Below are 18,000 nucleotides of genomic sequence, written 5' to 3'. Positions count from 1 at the left end.
TATATGTGAAGGTCTCCAGTTTTTGTTGTTGCAGGTCTCACTCTCCACAGGGAACAGCGTAGTCTATTTCTTACTGGTTTAATTGGAATCTGCATTAAGTTTTGATCAGATTTTACCATTGTTCTAGTAAATGAACAGCAGTAAAAAACTTACAAGTGTTCTGTCTAGTGCCCTATGCTCATTTGCTTTGTATTTTCCCAACAGCCATTGGAAGGACCCTCATTCCTCGTTATTTTAGCACTGTCTTTGAAGGAGGTGTGACAGACCTGTATTACATCCTAAAGCACTCAAAAGAATCATACCACAACTCCTCCATCACAGTGGACTGTGATCAATGCACCATGGTCACTCAACATGGAAAACCAATGTTTACAAAGGTAATAGGAAAGATTAATATGAAACATGAAATTATTGTTGGGTTTTCAGTGTCCCTTTTCAGATTACTTTAGAGATTAATTACTGGTGGTTTGGTGGGGGTTTTTTATCTGTGGATGGCGGAAGTGATTCCAGATATCTTGAATTTTAATTTGTTAAAACTTAAACACCATTGAAGTGGAAGTTCTGTTAAATAATACCAGAAAAAGAACTTATGTGAAAATTCACAATATTGTACACAAACTTCAATCTTCAGTTCATTTCTGATTTATTGCTTATAACCATAGGTCATTGGCATATAAAGAAAAGATGGACATAATATAGCTATTAAGATAAGAAGTAAAACAAAATTAATTAAGTGCAAATCAGTAAAAACCAAAACCTGGCAGTCGAGCCAATGAATGAAATCACAAAGTCCAACTCAACCAATTATATAATACAGTTATATAATTCATATTTATATCCATCCAGACAGTTATAAATAAATAGTACTTAGTCATTAACTTCAGGTAGAATTCAATCTTTGAACATTTTTTTTGTTTTTTTACTGCATGACTAGATCCTTGGTCATGAATTACAAACTGGGAGAAATCAAAGTACTTTTTATATTCCAAAAGAATATAAAAATTCCAAAAGAAGCACAACACTGTGCAACTCATATATAGCAAGAAAGCCAGTGCTCCAATGGTGTATGAAAAAACAGCTAATAGTCACACATAAAAGGTGTGTTCATACAGACACCAGATTTTCATGATCTACTTCATTTTCATTATTATTTTAAAGAGGGAAGAGTCACATTAATTGGGCCACCACACATGGCGTGTGTTGATATTACTGCCTTGCAGACATGTTGTTTGCCAGTGTGAGAGCAGGATGCTGGACTAAATGGGCCTTTGGCCTGATCCAGCCATGCTGTTCTTATGGTGGATTTCAGTTCTCATCAGCACCAGCCAGCATGACCAATGGTCAGGGATGGTGGCTTAAAGTTTGGAGGGCCTCTGCTACAGCAGCAAAGTAACGCAGGTAGGTTTTCACCCCCAGGCAGTGTGAGAGGTGAAGCTATGACATCTCTCATCATAGACCACCAGCATTCTCCAGCGCATGTCCCTTGCATCTCCTTCCAACTTAAGGATGTGCTATGGCTCCAGGTGTTGCAGCCAATACGATTTTCTCTGAGGTTATGTTCCAAAGCCAAAATGATGTATAATCCAAACACACTGGGTTCAGTGGCAGGTGGGATTGCCCTTTCCACCCCCTTTTTACATGTTTAAATTTTTGGTCACTCGCATAAAGCTGAATGTACACAAGTTAAATGCACATAAGTTGAGAGTTACTCGTAGCTGTCTTTTCTCAGGACTCTGGAATTTGGTTTGCGTGCTGGTAATGCACTGTTAGCAGTCTGACATTGGTAGATTATTGGGTTTACAGTCTTCCCATTGCAACCATCAAGTTTTAGGATTATGCCTGTGACCCACTCCATCTAGCTCTGACCTATGGCATGGTTCTTGAATCATCCTTTTTACTTCCATGTTTAGCCTCCAGACTGAATAGCACCAGCCTCAAGATTATGGCCCAGTTGACTTAATGGAATATTTTGTAGGAAATTGGTTCTCTGGAATGTTTAACCCTCAATTAATAGAATAGTTGAATAGATATTATCCTTCAATAGCCAGGCTCTGAAGTTTCTCAGGGAGCATATAGATTTCCCTGTCCCCACAGATCAGAAGATAACACCCTGTTTTATGGGCCTTTTTTTACCAATGTGAGACCAGTTTCAGCAGGGCCTCTGCTTTAGAGCATTTTTTCCAGGGGGCAGACCTATCAAGCCATGTTCTGCTGGCTGAAAAGATTCCCATTCTTAAAAAATTCTTCTTTGTTTCTGAGATGGTGCCATCCAAAATTTCTTAAATTATTTTCTTGTTTATTTGCACCTATGAAGCTTCTATATAGACAGCAGTTTTTAGCATTCTTGTTTTGTATGTTAATTTCTGTGTTCCATTCGGGAGTGAAAAAGCAACAAATAAAATACAATAAGATAAAACAATAATAATTAACTTCTGCTGCATCGGTCAGCATGTTGTCTTCTCTTTAGTAAATAACTACCCAACTGATTGAAGCAAAACTAAACTGGACTTTGGTTGGGTAGGGGAAGAATCTTTCCGAAACAAAGTGTTTAGAAAATTGTAGTGGTTCATCTCAGCACCTAATTTTCTCCAGAGAGAAGGGCATCATATTAGATTTCGTAGCATTCATGGAAGCAATATTGTTTCAATCTGAAAAATTGCATATTTAGCCTATAGCAGCCCCAGTAATGAAAGATGGAGGTCACATTTATGGGAAAGTTCTCCTGTTCCAATAGCATTGAAATGAATAGGGACCACCAAGTCCAGCATTCTTAGCAGTTATGCTGGAGACAGGCAAAGGGTATAAAAAATCAAACCAAACGAAAATGGGTTGGAGAAGAAGTATTGCTTCGGCAACTGTGCTGAATTTTCACATTCCAGCATTTTCAAGGCGAAAACTGCCTACCGTTAGCACAAACAGCAACAAAACTAGTTATAGAATTGTAGAGTTGGAGGTTCATCTAGTCTAGCCCCTTGCAGTGCAGGAATCTTTTGCCCAATATGGGTCTCAAACCCACGATCCTAAGATTAAAGGTCCCATACTCTACTGACTGAGCCATCTTGCCCCTTAGTTCTCAGTTTTTTTTGTGTGTGTGTATGATTTGCAACCCCCAAATAATGCTGCTTTGGTGCTTTTTTAATGCCTTTTTTCTTAGCTATGTAAATCCAGCTAATAGATAATGTAAACCTTATTGTCATGCTCCTCTCAATATATGTCAGGCTGCAGGATTCTGATCTCTGCCGCTGCCTCCAACCACTACAGATAAACTAAAAGGTCAAAAGAGTCCATACACACCTAGAGTTGTACAAGTATAGGAGTCATTCTCACCTTCTGGAGAAATATCCAGAAACTGGTGGCAGACCTTGTGAGTGGTCACTATCTCACTTGCCTCCAGGTCTTCGGTTTAGTGATGGCGTCATGGCACCACATGCCAAGGCCCCTGGCAGGGGTAGAATCTACCAAATAAGAAGAAAGTCCAGGGTTGCAACAATAGGGCTGCCATATGCCCAGAATTTTCCACACATAGCCAGGATTCGTCCTTCGAAAATGGCGTCAAGGCAGAATTTTTGGAAACCAGTTAAAATGTCTGGGGAAGCCCTGGGTGTATGGCAGCCCATATTGAATTTTTGGTGAATTTCTGGGGAAATCACTTCGTCCATCTGTCCGTCCACCCAAAAGAAAGCTCAACATTTGTGTCCAGATTTTCACTTCTTGAAATATGGCGAGCCTATGCAAATACATTTTTTCAAAATGAATTCCCTCATTCCCATTCACCTCTAATTGCTTTCCACCATGTATACAGCATTTCTTTTGTCTCACTGTCATTTTTGGTCAAAAGGGTTCACAGGCTTTTATTTTTTTAACCCTGCATAGCCTTTTTACTAGAATCAATGGTAAGATGAGTTTCCACAGCATGAAGTGTAACGCCTGCCTTCATGTTTAAAACAACTGTCTCTTTCCAGCCCTATCTGACTTTGATGGCATAGTAGAAATGGTTTTTATTTAAGGCTAGTGAAGCTTGTGTTTCCTTATAGCACCACGTAAATGCATAAATGATCAGCATTGTTAAAACTGTAATAACAGCCCGTGTGAAATATACTTTTCCCTCCTGTGCATTTGAATCAACAGTCTATGTCTCAGTCCTGGACATAACACCAATGATCAATTTATGTTCCTTTACCTTATAAAAAGTAAAGGAGCACATTACTTTTATGAATTTACACAAACCATCTATCAAATAAGGATTTGGGGCAGATATAAGAAACTCTAAGCAATAAAAACTGAAGGTCAGGGAAGAATTTATTACTTTGTAAAATTTACATTTTGTGCAATAATAATAATAAAAATAATAATAAAGCTAAAGTGATGCTGTTCTCCCTCCTGGTGGTGGAAGTTGCAGAATCTTTGACAATTAAGCAAGACAAAGAAGGGGTTAAAAAGCTACTGGTTAGTTTGAGAAATGTTCTTTTTTAGTTTTCTTTCTTTTTTTTCCTGGCCTAGTCTGGAGTTGCCACGTGATCTCCTGAATGCCTGCCAGCCTCTTTCTTGTTGATCCTCCAGAGACCATCTGTGCTGGGGGCATTGATTAGAGTGTGTCTGCCGGGATTACATCTTTTCTGTTGCCATGCCAACTAATCAGCTGATTTTGGTTACCACAGAAACAAAATGTCAGAGCTCACAGCACGGTAACATGAATGCAGCACAACAGAGAATGTTTTCTTAATTGGAGACCTTTTCATTTTGGATTTTATAGGAAAGGCAGCTTTGGGGGCAGGGAAGGAAGGCAGTTTCGAGTGAGATTTTGGCTTAATTGATTAGAGAGAAATAGTTTGGTTTAGAATTAGAAAATTAGAAAGTTAAATATCGTCACATAGTGTGTTTGTTAGCTGTTACGATCTGTGAGTGTATGTGGTCTCTTTAAAAATGGTCATACTTGAAATCATACACATGGGCATGATCCATTGATTTTTAATGTAGGTTTGCCACAACCCAGAGCTTGTATTTCTTCTAAATCTGTGAGTTTACAGTAACTGTTGTGACAGGAGACAGAACAAGGTCTCATCACCTGGTGGGTACAAAGGAAGAGCCGAAAAACCAATATCCACATTCACTATTGCGACTCACACCCTTTACCAGAACCTATCTTTAATGAATTTCTGGTCCTTTCAAAAAACCAACCTAAACTAGCAGGCACCACCACATTTAACAAATTCTGGCAAGTTTATAACATGTGACTATATGAGCCTGTAATTTATTTTCTTACTAAATACAGCAAGAGAAACTCATTGAACGGGCTTGTAGGGTATACACAGTGACAACTACAGAGGGAAAAGCTTATAAGGTTTTCATAAAATTGCATTTTATACTTTCCTAGATAATGTCTCGTTAAAGGAAAGTCCCTGAACACATGAGCTCTAGGTTTTAAACAGTATGTTAATGGTATTCAAACTACAGAGAGATCAGCCATTGCACTGAAACTTTAGACACTAAACAAATGTACCATTAAAAAAAACAAACCGTGGAGAAATTGTGGATCATTTTCTGACAGTGGCTTTGTGCAAAATACAAGTGCTGCTTCTTACACAGGGCCAAGCCAATTCCTCCTTACCTATCTCAGCTCCCTGTGCAAAATCCTATACTATTCCAGAAGCTCCTCAACTGTCAGGGAGGACCAGGGTCAGAGGAGGGGGGGGGAATGAATTTCCTGGCATGTCCTGTATATTTGTAGATATAAATAAAATTCACATCATGTCCAATGATTGTCACTGTTAAGCAGCTAACATCTATCAGAATTACGAGCAAAAGCGATGGGAGCAAATTTTCCATCTAAATATTTGATGTGAAACTATGTAAAGTACATTTGGTCTGCTGAATGATCTAGTCCAATATCACCCAATGGTCAGCCAGTAAGCCCATGAATGATGCTCATGAAGGCTAAATCCCTGTCCCACTCAGTTGCTCACCAGGAAATGTATACTCAAAGGCATGCCTATGCCTCTAAACCTGGAAATCCCGTTCAGCTGTCATGCCATATAGCTGTTGATAGACCTATCCTCCAATACAAAGCCATCAGATCTTGTGGCAGTGAATTCTGTAAGTTAATTATGCACAATATGAAGAAGTACTTTGTCTATTGAATCTACTGCCAATCAATTCTGTAGTGTGTTCCTGAGTCCTAGAAGGTTAATCAAAGCTCAGATCTTTTGTCCAGTGTCTACCACTCATTTATAAATACCCTCTGCTCTTGTGTATTTTATTACTATTCACTTACAGTATTCATAGCTTGCTCTTGATAGAATATTTCCAGACCCAGGGCAGGGGACAAAGTAATAAAAAATTAAACGGAGAAACATAATATACAACAATTACCAGCTCATATAAACAGGTCCCATAAATAACAAATTGGCAGTTCTGTCACAGGGTAGGCAAGCAAACCTATGATGACAAGAATCAGATTTTCAATTCAAGCAAATACCTAGGTAAAAAATAAACACAAGATGAACAAACAGATTAAACAACCTATGGTCTTGGCAACAGCTCCCTCTTCATGTTTGGTAGCCCGTCCCTCTGTCCCTCGCACAAAGGCCCCACTCTGAGCCAATGGACTCTCCCTCTCTGGCTTTTGAGAAACATAAAACTTTCACCCAAACTCTGCAGCTTATCCAGGCCTCATCCTGAGAGATCTGAATGGTTGCCCACAAGCATCCACAGCAAAAAACTCCCACCTCTTGTCCATAGCAGGAACAGAAGAAAACCAGACACACATACACAAGAAAAATTGCAAACAATTGTGGCACATTTTTTCACACTAGAAAAACTTTGCTAGCAAAGTCTCCTTACTTTAACAACTCTTAAATATATGAGAGCCCTGTGCTTCTTAGCATCTGCTCACGCTAGCCAACATACAGAGTTGCTAGTTCCCCCGGACACTCAAGGGGCAGGAAACTAAGGGGTTCTGCCTCCTGGGTCAGGAATTGGATCCTGGTGATCAGGAGACAGAATGAACATGGGATTTCAGATAATTCTGCTTAGGCTGGTATTCAATCATATCTTAATTTAGGGTCTCGTATGCATCCCGACTCTTCTGCAGATGGATGGTTTTTATTTGTTAAATAATTAAAATAAAAACAGCCCTAGTATACAACAGCAGAGGAGAATTGCTTTGGGAACAAGCAAAATAAAAGCGCTCAGAAATACTTGAAGCCAAGCAAGCCCTGGTTTTGCTGTCAGGATCTGTCAGTGGAAGAACGCTGCCTCCTGTCCAAAGAGAACACTTTTATTCTTCCAAGGCAGCCATAATAAGCAGACCTGTGCTTTTGGGTACAGCACAGAGAGCTACTTACTGTATGAGCAGCAGCTACAGATTCCTTCCTGTTATAACACGCATAAAAGTCACTTCTATTTTTATTTTATTTTATATATTATATTTGTATACAGCCCTTCATCCAAGCATCTCAGGGCAGTTTGCAGAATAAAAATGCACAGTAAAAGCATAAAAACAAGGACCGAACCAAAACAAAGCAGTTCAAATTTCTTGGGGTTGCATTCACACTGTTCTTCTCGTGGTTCTCTTGCTTCTCTTGCTCAAGGAGGGCATGTACCGTATTTTTTGCACCATAACACTCACTTTTTTCCTCCTAAAAAGTAAGGGGAAATGTCTGTGCGTGTTATGGAGGGAATGCCTACGGGTGGCATGTCTACGGATTTTCCTCCTCTAAAAACTACGTGCGTGTTATGGTCGGGTGCGTGTTATAGAGCGAAAAATACGGTAACTTCAAGGAGGAAGACCCAATGACTGTCAGTGGATCCCCTCCTGAGGCACAGGCCATAGCAGACATCAGCCCTAGTTCTAGAACAGGGGTTAGCAAACTTTTTCAGTAGGGTGCCGGTCCACTGTCCCTCAGACATTGGGGGGGGGCAGACTGTATTTTGAAGGGAGGGGTGAACGAATTCCTATGCCCCACAAATAACCCAGAGATGCATTTTAAATAAAAACACACATTCTACTCATGTAAAAATACTCCGTAATGGCCAGATTGGTATATACCAGGCCTGTCCAAGTGGTTGGTCGTGATCTACTGGTCGATTGCAGTCTGTCCCTGGTTGATCCTGATCTCTCTCCCCAATAAAAGCTCAACAACTCTGTTCTCTCCCCCTAAAAGAAACTCAACAACTCTGGTCAATCCAATGGGTAGATCATTCCCAGTTTATTTATAGTGGGAGTAGATCACAGTCTCTTGGAAGTTGGAGACCCCTGGTTTACACTAATTAAGAATATGTTTTAAAATATTGTCATAAACAACAGGGGTGCTTCTGTAAGATATGCTATTCTTAAATTACCAAATCAGGTTCCAGAATTTGTCAGGGCTCCAAAGTAAATAAATGTTCCCTTTGATTATGTCCTCCTCTGAAATTCCCCACTTCCTGTTCCTGATCCGCCGCTGGTTCTGCCCTAGAGCCACTTTGAAAAGCCAGCCCAGGACACAGAGAGAAAATGTGCCATCGTTCCTTTCCTATATCCACAGGTCCCTCCAGACTCTTCTTTCGCCCCTCATTAGTTCCATGGTTCACCCGTCTTACAATATCCCTCGCTATGTGGAATCTGACCTATAAAAGGATTATCTGTCGGGTATACTATAAATTCTCCTCTGGCTCCGATTGTAACGTGGGAGAAGAATTCAGGGGCTCCACAGTACTCCTTTTTATGTGAATTAAGCATTGTGGTTTCCTGGTGCTCAAAGGAAGCCCAAGCCTAGAGAGCTTTGAATGCAATTGCGAATACAAATCAGGCGGACAGAAATGTTTAAACAAAAAGAATCAGTGAAGGAAATTGGGGCTAAAACTTTTTCAGAATTGAGAAGTGATTGGTGTGCAATCCATTATACAAGCCCTGGGGCACCAGGAGGAGATGAGGAGGAACCCCCAAAAGGACAAAAAAAGGATTGAAAGATAAAACGGAGAGCAAAAAATAGATAATGGGAAGGATGAAAATAACTATCTGAAGAATGACTACCGAATGTGGTACATACCAGAGTAAACCTAACCACCACCTGGAACATGTAGAACTTTTATAGCTCAGCCTATTACACAAGATTGCTTAATGTCTATTACATAAAGAATACAGGACCCTCTGGTTCAGCAGCTAGATATTATATTTGCACAATTGCAGCTGTTATCTAGAGTGAAAGGTGAACAGAGCAAAACAGATCCCTGGTTAGGAGCGATGGAGTTCAAACCCACCACCACATCTGAAGCCTTGCCACCCAGGTCAGCCAAGGCAGAAGGTGGGGTGGCTTTCATACATGGGTTTGCTGTGGCCGATTGGCCCAAGAATCCAGCTCCATGGGGGAATCCATTCTCTGAAACAGACTATTTGGGGGCTGTCTGCTAGCCACCACCAGTGGCAGAACCACAGGCAGCAGCTTCCCACCTGCCACGGTGAAGTCCCCACTTCTCCTGTGGCAATCACATAGGGTCCCCGGACATTTCACCATCTATTTATCCCTGTGCCACCACTTTATTTATCGCTGCCACCACCCAGGCCCTACCTGGTACAATACTGAGTCCAGTCAGGGTTAATTGGAACATAAACTTCTGTTTCTTTATTGCAGTTTAACAAGCGTGTGGTTTCATAAACGGTATCGGTCAATTACAATCATGGGGTGCCTATCCAGACCTATAACTTCCGCTACCTGCTCTCCCTCACTAAACCACCTCTCAGATATTTACTCGTCTTCCTAGCTCCTAACTGTTCTTGACTCAGCTTATTTCGCTACACTAACTCAACCTACCCACAGACTCTATCCCAATTCACTTCCACTCCAACCAACCAACCAACCAACCAACCACCCAACTCCCAACAAACTCCTCCCTTCGCCCCTCCCAGAGCTGGTTTTATAGTCCCTCTGACTCCACCCCCTGGGTTCTGATTGGGTAGCCTGTTTAACTATTTCACCTCCAGCATCTCCTCACCCTATGATGCTCCTCTCCACCAGCAGAGAGGAACCTGCACATCATGCTACCGCACCACCCACCATCAGCGCCAGGGGGTTAAAATTATGCCCTTTATGCCATTAATCATCACCAGCCATTTTGGAGGGAAACAAAAAATAGGATTTAGATTGCACAGAGCTATAAAATCCACAGCCTGCTTATTTAATTGTTCATTCTTAATTCCTCTCTTTTTCCAGAGGGGATACAATTTCCCCAATAAAGCTGAATAACAAAAGTATATTGGCATTTATTTAGCCTGCTTAGGACTGTATTTTGTTTGGTTTCTTTCAGTTTTATAGAGGCTCCTCAAAGAAGTGTATGTGTGTGTTTGTTTATTTTCCTTCCTTTTTCTTTATTTCTCCTAGGTGTGCACAGAAGGACGTCTTATCTTGGAATTTACATTTGATGACCTTATGAGAATAAAAACCTGGCACTTTACAATTAGACAATACAGAGAGTTAGTCCCTCGCAGTATTTTAGCCATGCATGTAAGTAATTGGCCAGAATTGCTTTTTTTTTTAATCTATTAAATTTTGACTAACAATCCAAACCCACCATTTGCTGTCACAGCCAGTTATCTTAGAGTTATGCGCATTGTAAACAAGGATGTTATGTTGGTGTGTCACAAGCATTTGTGGATGCAAATAAGTAGACAGTGTCTCCCCAACTTAAGCTGATGCACACTTTCTTTCTGAATTAAATTCGGAGGCACATTTCATTCTTATATCCATAAAAGTTATTTTTAAAGAGTAAGAATACGCCACCTTGGATTTTAATTTCAATTTATTTTTTTTACATTTTGGGGGGCTCCATCTGCACCATACCTTTAAAGTGTACCACTTTAAACAGCTCCCTCAAAGAATCATGGGTACTGTAGTTTTTTAAGGGTGCTGACACTGTTAGGACAACCCCTATTTGCCCCAGAGAGCTACAACCCCCATATTTCCCTGGGAAGGGGGGATTAATTGTCAAACCACTCTGAGCATTGTGAGCATAGTTAACAGACTACAGCTCCCAGAATTCTTTGGGGAAGCCACGGCTATTTAAAGTACGGTTACCAGATTTTTTTCAATGAATCTGGGGACACTTTTTTTTTTAGCTGAGTAGCAACAGGGAGTCAGTAGTGGGGATGGTGAGGCAAAAGACCCTGGGCCCAAGCACACATGCATGGTGTATAAAGGTGCAAAGCCCTTCTTTCGCACCCTGTGAAACATAAATGCGAAAAGTTTTTAAAAAACTGGGCAACAGTCCCGAACCTTCCCCAATCTCCTGTCCCCTTTCTCTGCCACGTTTGTCCAGTTTTTATAAAATTGCGCATTTATGTTCCACAGGGTGTGAAAGAAGGGCTTTGCACCTTGCCTGGTAGAGAAACCGCACATCTTGCGCCCCTCCTGGGCAACAGCCACCCACCCACAACTCCTGAGCCTCCCCCGATCTGTCACAACAAGGGGAAGGGGGCAGGAGATCTGTACTGCCGGACGTCCCCGGTTCCCCTTTGGCAGTGGTGGCGGCAGCAAGCAGTGAGCAGCTCCTGAAGCCAGCCCAAGCCAACTGTGCTACCAGGTTGGCTCCAGGCTGCTGAGGCTGCCGCTGCCACGTTTCCCGGGGGCAGATTTGCAAATCCAGGGACTGTCCCGGGGAACCGGGGACGTCTGGTAAACCTCATTCAAAGTGGTACGCTATAAATGTGTTGTGCAGATGGGACCTTATTTGCTTGTTACACAGATGTCGGCAATCTCTGCGTGAGTTACCTTTTGCCTAGCTGGGCTCCAAAGGTACATCAGCACGTGTCAGAAACAGTTTTGAAGTGCATTGGTTAATTGCATCCTTCTGAGCTCTGCAGCACCCATATAGGGTATCGCCAGCATTGTCCCAACTGTTACTCCAGGCCCAGGTTACCTCTGTACAAAAAAGGGATCAGTCTTGTATATTTCCTGCTTTCTAAGTGAGAGGAATGGTTCCTTCTTTCTCTTCCTGCGCATTTCACGTGCTTTCCGTTGGTGATACCATACTACACCAGTAGATGAAATTTAGCATCCGGACGTTGTCTGTATGTTTGCTTTTGCTCTCAAGCATATTAATTAGGGAGTTTCTTTTTTCCATTGGTAATTTGTAAGGCTGTAACTATTTTTATAGTCGGGTCCCCCCCCCCCGATTTGTTTCACTAACCCTTAGTTGCTATGCTACTGTGAGGTAATGTGTGTAAGAAACCCTTGAGGAGAATGGGAATTATTCCCGCAGTGGAATCCAAATCTTTGCTCTCGTGCAGCAGAGTAAGCTGTGATCCAAGTAAGTCCTTCTTCAAACCTTGCCCATACCATAAAAGAACTAGATGACCTCAAAAGAAGACACTACTCTCATTTTTAACCCCTTTACTTCATCGTGGAGACGACAACGCTAGTCTTCCTTACCCTCTAGTAAGGTTTCCTGATATAATAACTAGTCTAAAGTATGATTTTCAAAAAGCTTAGCTAATAACCCATTGTTTGGAATGAAATGGGCACTACACTCTCCTTCCCTCTGTGAATTAGTGTCTAATGTTCAGTATAAAATCTTGGATGCTTTTTATAAATTGGCAGCTTGCTTTCAGATAGGATTGCCAATTTTTTAAGCATGTCCTTGATTTGTAATTTCACTGTTGCATTTCTTCCTCACATGAGCATGAGAGACTGTCTCTTTGTTTTCCGTTACAGGCACAAGACCCTCAGGTGCTGGAACAGCTGTCCAAAAACATCACCCGCATGGGTCTCACTAACTTCACCCTCAACTACCTCAGGGTAAGCTTACCATGAGCAATTTTTGAAAAGGTTACTGTCACAGCGCTCAGAAGCTCTTCTGTAGCCTAAAGACCATGTGAGTTTTGTCATGGCCTGCCCCATAATTTCCCTTCATTTTCAAACCAGTTTCCTGGGGAACCTGGGATCTGTTCTGCTCAGCTCCTCTTCCAGGTTTGTGTCTAGCCAGGTAAATATGAAACAGAAGTGAACAGAAAGAGGTTGGGAGTAATGAAAACACTAGTTAACTTTGCCTGAGAAAGCATCTCCTTGGCGAACGCAGCAGTATTTCAAAACTGTAAGTCTAGAGAGACCTGCAGCTAAACATCTGGCTGATGATTTCAGATCAATATTTAGCACATCCACCCACACACCAGCTCTTGACCTCCTGCCCCTCTATTATTTTATCAGCCACGTATGGGAAGCGGTTTGCTATGAGTGCTGTCAGCCAGCAATGCAGTGCAGTTGTGGATGGAGGAAAATTCATCAAGAATTTCTTGGGTCTTGAAATCCATCAGGAAACAGCAGTGGAGGTAGGGGATGCTACAGTTAGCACTGTGACAGTGTTCTGCTGCTGCTGGCTAGCTGGCTAGCTACCATCAATGCTATCCACAAGGTGCAGCAAGACATTTGTCAACCACATCCCCTGACCACAGCAGTGAGCAACGTCACTGTGTGCAGCTGATTTTCTTAAAAAATAAAATAATATTATAATAATAATTTATTTATATCCCGCCCTCCCCAGCCGAAGCCGGGCTCAGAGCAGCTAACAACAGTAAAATAACACAGCATTCTAAAATCAATTCATTCTAAAATCAGTTCAAATCGAATTAATGGCAACCATTGGGTTAGCGTTCTATGAGGATTACCAAAGGAGGTGGTCAGGCTGTGCCTTGGCCAAAGGCCTGGTGGAACAGCTCTGTCTTGCAGGCCCTGCGGAAAGATGTCAAGTCCTGCAGGGCCCTTGTCTCTTGTGACAGAGCGTTGCACCAGATTTGAGCCGCAGCCGAAAAAGCCCTGACTCTGGTTGAGACCAGCCTAACCTCTCTGTGGCCTGGGACCTCCAAGATGTTTTTATTTGAAGACTGTAAGTTCCTCTGTGGGGCATACCAGGAGAGGCGGCCCCGTAGGTACGATGGTCCTAAGCCGTATAGGGCTTTAAAGGTTAAAACCAGCACCTTAAACCTGATCCTGTACTCCACCAGGATCCAGTGCAGCTGGTATAGCACTGGGTGAATGTGATCCCGCAGCGAGGACCCTGTAAGGAGTCTCGCCGTGGCATTCTGCACCCGCAGGAGTTCCTGGGTCAGTCTCAAGGGCAGCCCCATGTAGAGCGAATTACAATAATCCAGTCTGGAGGTGACCGTCGCATGGATCACAGTGGCTAGGTCAGGGCGAGAGAGGTAAGCCAGCCCTTGATTCCCAAAGCAATTCCGCACAGAGTACTTTAAAATTAGCAACAACAGAGCTTAAAAACAAGGCAGGAGATATTAAAACACACCACCAATAGTTAGAGCAATTGTGAACAGCCTCAGGCACTAAGACCTGAATCTTCAGATGGTGCTGAAAATTCATAAGAGACCATGCCAGTTATATCTCAGAAGGGAGGGGTTTCACCCATGCTTTGCCCCATGCTTTCTAGACGCAGGTCCACACTTTCACAGTCCATATCTGAGCAATGGTTCTTTGCCTCACTGCTTTCCCCAGGAAAACCCACTCTTTAATGTCGAATTGGAACAAGCAGGACAATTTGGGTTTTCCATGGGTCGCAGAGAGCGTTTCACCAGGATTTGCCTTCCTTGTGACTGGCCTATCATATAAGCAACAAATAGCCACCACAGATCTCATAGAATTGGAAGGGATTCTGAGGATCCTCTTGTCTGACCCCCTGCAATGCAGAAATATTTAAAAGAGAAGGTTTTTGTGAGGAAAGCTGTAGGGCACCCCCCCCCTCAGTGCCGGATTTATGTATAAGCTAAACAGGCTATAGCTTAGGGCCCCATTCTCTTGGGGCCCCCCCAAAAAATTAAAGGAAAAAAACTTGGATGTACATTTCTAAAATATAAGATAAAAAAAAAAAAACCTTCATACAGAAACAGTGTTGTGTAGGCTCCTGTTTGTTACGTGCAAATAGCTTTAGATACCTATTAGGTCCATAAATTACCATATGGCATATATTCAACACAAAAAAGCAAGAATTTGTTGTTGACAAAAGACAAGTAAACTTATAAAGGGCCTCATTACCTTCAGTAGCTTAGGGCCTCATCAAACCAAAATCCGGCCCTGCCTCACGCCCCCCCAACCCCCCAACCCCCCCAAAAAAACAAAACTTCAGGCATAGACTAGGAAAGTGCAGACTTGTGCCTAGAAAGCTCTGAGGAAAATTAGTGTAGATGAGCCCCGAGAAAACCCTCCCCAGTGCTTCCACATAGTAATGTTCAGCTGGGCTTTATGGCTGAGTTAGACTCGCTTTCTCAGTTACTCAGATGCTAAGCTTGGTTATGTCTAAAGGGCCATGGTGTGAAGGCAAAGCTCAGTTCTTAAGGCAGGAGCACCATTCCAAAGCCATTTCTCCTTTCTGGGCCCTTCCCCGAGTTTGTACTGCATTGGCTGTAATGTGTAATGTTGCAGGGGGGATGAATTTTTCCCCATTGAAGTTTGATCCTTGCAGAGCACCTGAAGTTTGCTCTTTTACACGCTAAGGGTGTTCCCTTCTCTGGTCTCGCCATGTATATACCAAAATGTCAATTTTGGGTTCGTGTGGCAAGGTTTAAAATGCAAATTGTCTGCAGGTGCAGAATACTGTGAAGCAAATGCAAAGTGGCAGATTAGATAAAGTCTTAAGATATGCCAAATAGATTGTAAAAAAAAAAGAAGAAGAAGCAGATACAGTAGACAAGCTGATAATTTTAGCAGCACATGCAGCTCCACAAGTATTAACAATCCATGTCCCTATTAGAACTGGAAAGCAAGAATTAGAGAAGGGTGGGATTAGCAACCTTAAGGCATCTTTAATCCTAACTTTCCCCAGTTGAGGACTGAACTAGGTTTTCATTCTAGGTGTAGACTTGGAACATAGTAGGGGGCAAGACCTAATGGAATGTGGGTGTGTATCTAGGGCAGGCATAGGCAAACTCCAGATGTTTTGGGACTACAACTCCCATCATCCCTGACCACTGGTCCGGGATGATGGGAGTTGTAGTCCCAAAACATCTGGAGGGCCGAGTTTGCCTATGCCTGATCTAGGGGATGACCTATCTAGGGGAGAAGCAGATGATGGACCTCAGTGTTGAAGTAGTCTCCGTGTCACACAAGGACCTCACATGCTGCGTAATCAGAAACTTCGATAAATGCAATACCATTTATATAATGGCAGGGGTGGGCAATTTCTGGGCTTCTAGCAACTTCCATCAGACCTATCCAGCACGATCATTGATCAGGGATGACGGGAGTCTTTGTTCAGCAACAGCTGGAGAGCCTCTGGTTCCCTGACACAGGGCTACATAAACATGGAGGGGAATTCAGATAGTGAATTTGGAAGACTGGGGTTAAGGTAATTGTGTATATTTTGGGGCAGGGGAGCCAGCGATTTCATTTTATGTACTTGGAAGCAAACATTCTCCTCAGCTGACATACACAAAGCTATATCCTGCACAGAAGCGATTTTTAAAGTCAGCACTTCACATTATTTTAGTCAAATATTTTTGACTTGTTAACATTGTTTAATGTGCTTTTAAATAGGTTTTTAAATTTATGCAAATAAGAGGCATCAAATTTTCTTTCACTGCATATTGCAAATGTTGGTCATAATCCTTAAGAAAAATTCCACTGATGGCCAGAACAAATCATTTTTATTCTCCAAGCCTAAAGTAGTTAACTATGCAGAAGCAGCCAACCGCTAAAGCAATAGGAGATAAACTTTGGTTGCCATAGGGAACTGTTAAGCAAGTGTAGACTATAGCCTTCATTCTGTATCTACAATACAGTTGTGTACACTATATTTGAGACAATTATATCTGGGAGCATTCAATTTTTTATTTGGTGTTGTGCATAATTTCTAAAATATGAGGTGCTCCATGGACATCATATTCTTTTAACTGGGAGTCCCATTCACCTAATCATAGGATGCAGAAATAAATGAAGAAGCATTATTTACAGAAAGGGGGTGGGGACACAAAATTTTAAGCCCCTCAAACCATTTTGAAAGTCATTTCAGGTGTCAGCAGAACCACCTGCCACCCCATAAACAAAAAACTAACCACCCCGTTTTGCCATTTGAGTGGTGGTGAATTGGGGGTGGCCGTTTGAGTCCACCTCTAGGGGAAAGCAATGGTCCTAGTCTGTAGCCCCTGAAGATTTTGGCAATATTCCTTCAGAGCCCCAAGGTCTTCTCAAGATTCTTCTTTGTTAAGGAGCTCTGAGGCTCTTGTCATTCTAAGGTTCTAGAGAAGTTTAACTGTACAGATTTTATCTCTATCCGAAGTTTTCTGGACAAGGTTCCATCTTCTCAGGGTTTCTTCAGTGTCCAGAACTATGAGGTTGTTCTATTTTCAGTCCTCTATTTTAACCGTCCTCACTTTAAATCTGCCTCTTCATGTTCTTTGCTGCTCTGAAGTTGTGTTGATGTTATTCCTAAAGCTCCCTTCTTCGTTGTTCCAGAGTTTGCAGCTGCTGCTTCTTGCTTCTCCTCCAGCACCCCACCCCTTGCCTTCTGTGTAGGTGGGGGCTGAGTTGTCCTCTTCAGGCTGCTTTTGCACTCCAGCTGTTTATACATCCAGCTGTGATCTAGTTAGGTGCAGTCAGAGCTTGTGACAGTCTGTTGCTTAGGCTGGGTGTGACTGAACAGATCCATCTAAGATGGGTTATCTACCGGTAGGTCGTAGATGGTACCCCCCAAAAAATGCAGAGCCCAAAACTTAAGAAAGTTAATTCATATATATTTCTAATGGATAACCTGAGCTAGAGGGAGAATGAGATTGTTGTTGTTGTTGTTTTGTCGTGTCCGACTCTTCGTGGCCCCATGGACCAGAGCACGCCAGGCACTCCTGTCTTCCACTGCCTCCCGCAGTTTGGTCAAACTCACTCTGGTAGCTTCGAGAACACTGTCCAACCATCTCGTCCTCTGTCGTCCCCTTCTCCTTGTACCCTCCATCTTTCCCAACATCAGGGTCTTTTCCAGGGAGTCTTCTCTTCTCATGAGGTGGCCCAAGTATTGGAGCCTCAGCTTCACGAT

The 18,000-nt window shown here is 42.3% G+C and overlaps 1 protein-coding gene across 6 annotated transcripts in view; it reads left to right on the top strand.

Moving 5' to 3' along the window:
• LDB2 (LIM domain binding 2) overlaps window positions 1-18,000 on the top strand; it is a 241,628-nt gene that overhangs the window by 185,351 nt on the left and 38,277 nt on the right. For all 6 annotated transcript variants that reach the window (XM_081876410.1, XM_081876409.1, XM_081876413.1 and 3 more), the window contains 3 exons: window positions 205-377; window positions 10,359-10,481; window positions 12,687-12,770. In XM_081876410.1, coding sequence (XP_081732536.1) covers window positions 205-377; window positions 10,359-10,481; window positions 12,687-12,770 — 380 coding nt within the window. The remainder of the gene's footprint in view (window positions 1-204; window positions 378-10,358; window positions 10,482-12,686; window positions 12,771-18,000) is intronic.

The sequence above is a fragment of the Podarcis erhardii genome (genome assembly GCF_964252035.2).
Source record: "Podarcis erhardii genome assembly, chromosome: 9".
Taxonomy (NCBI): Eukaryota; Metazoa; Chordata; class Lepidosauria; order Squamata; family Lacertidae; genus Podarcis; species Podarcis erhardii.
This window is presented reverse-complemented; position numbering and strand designations above follow the sequence as displayed.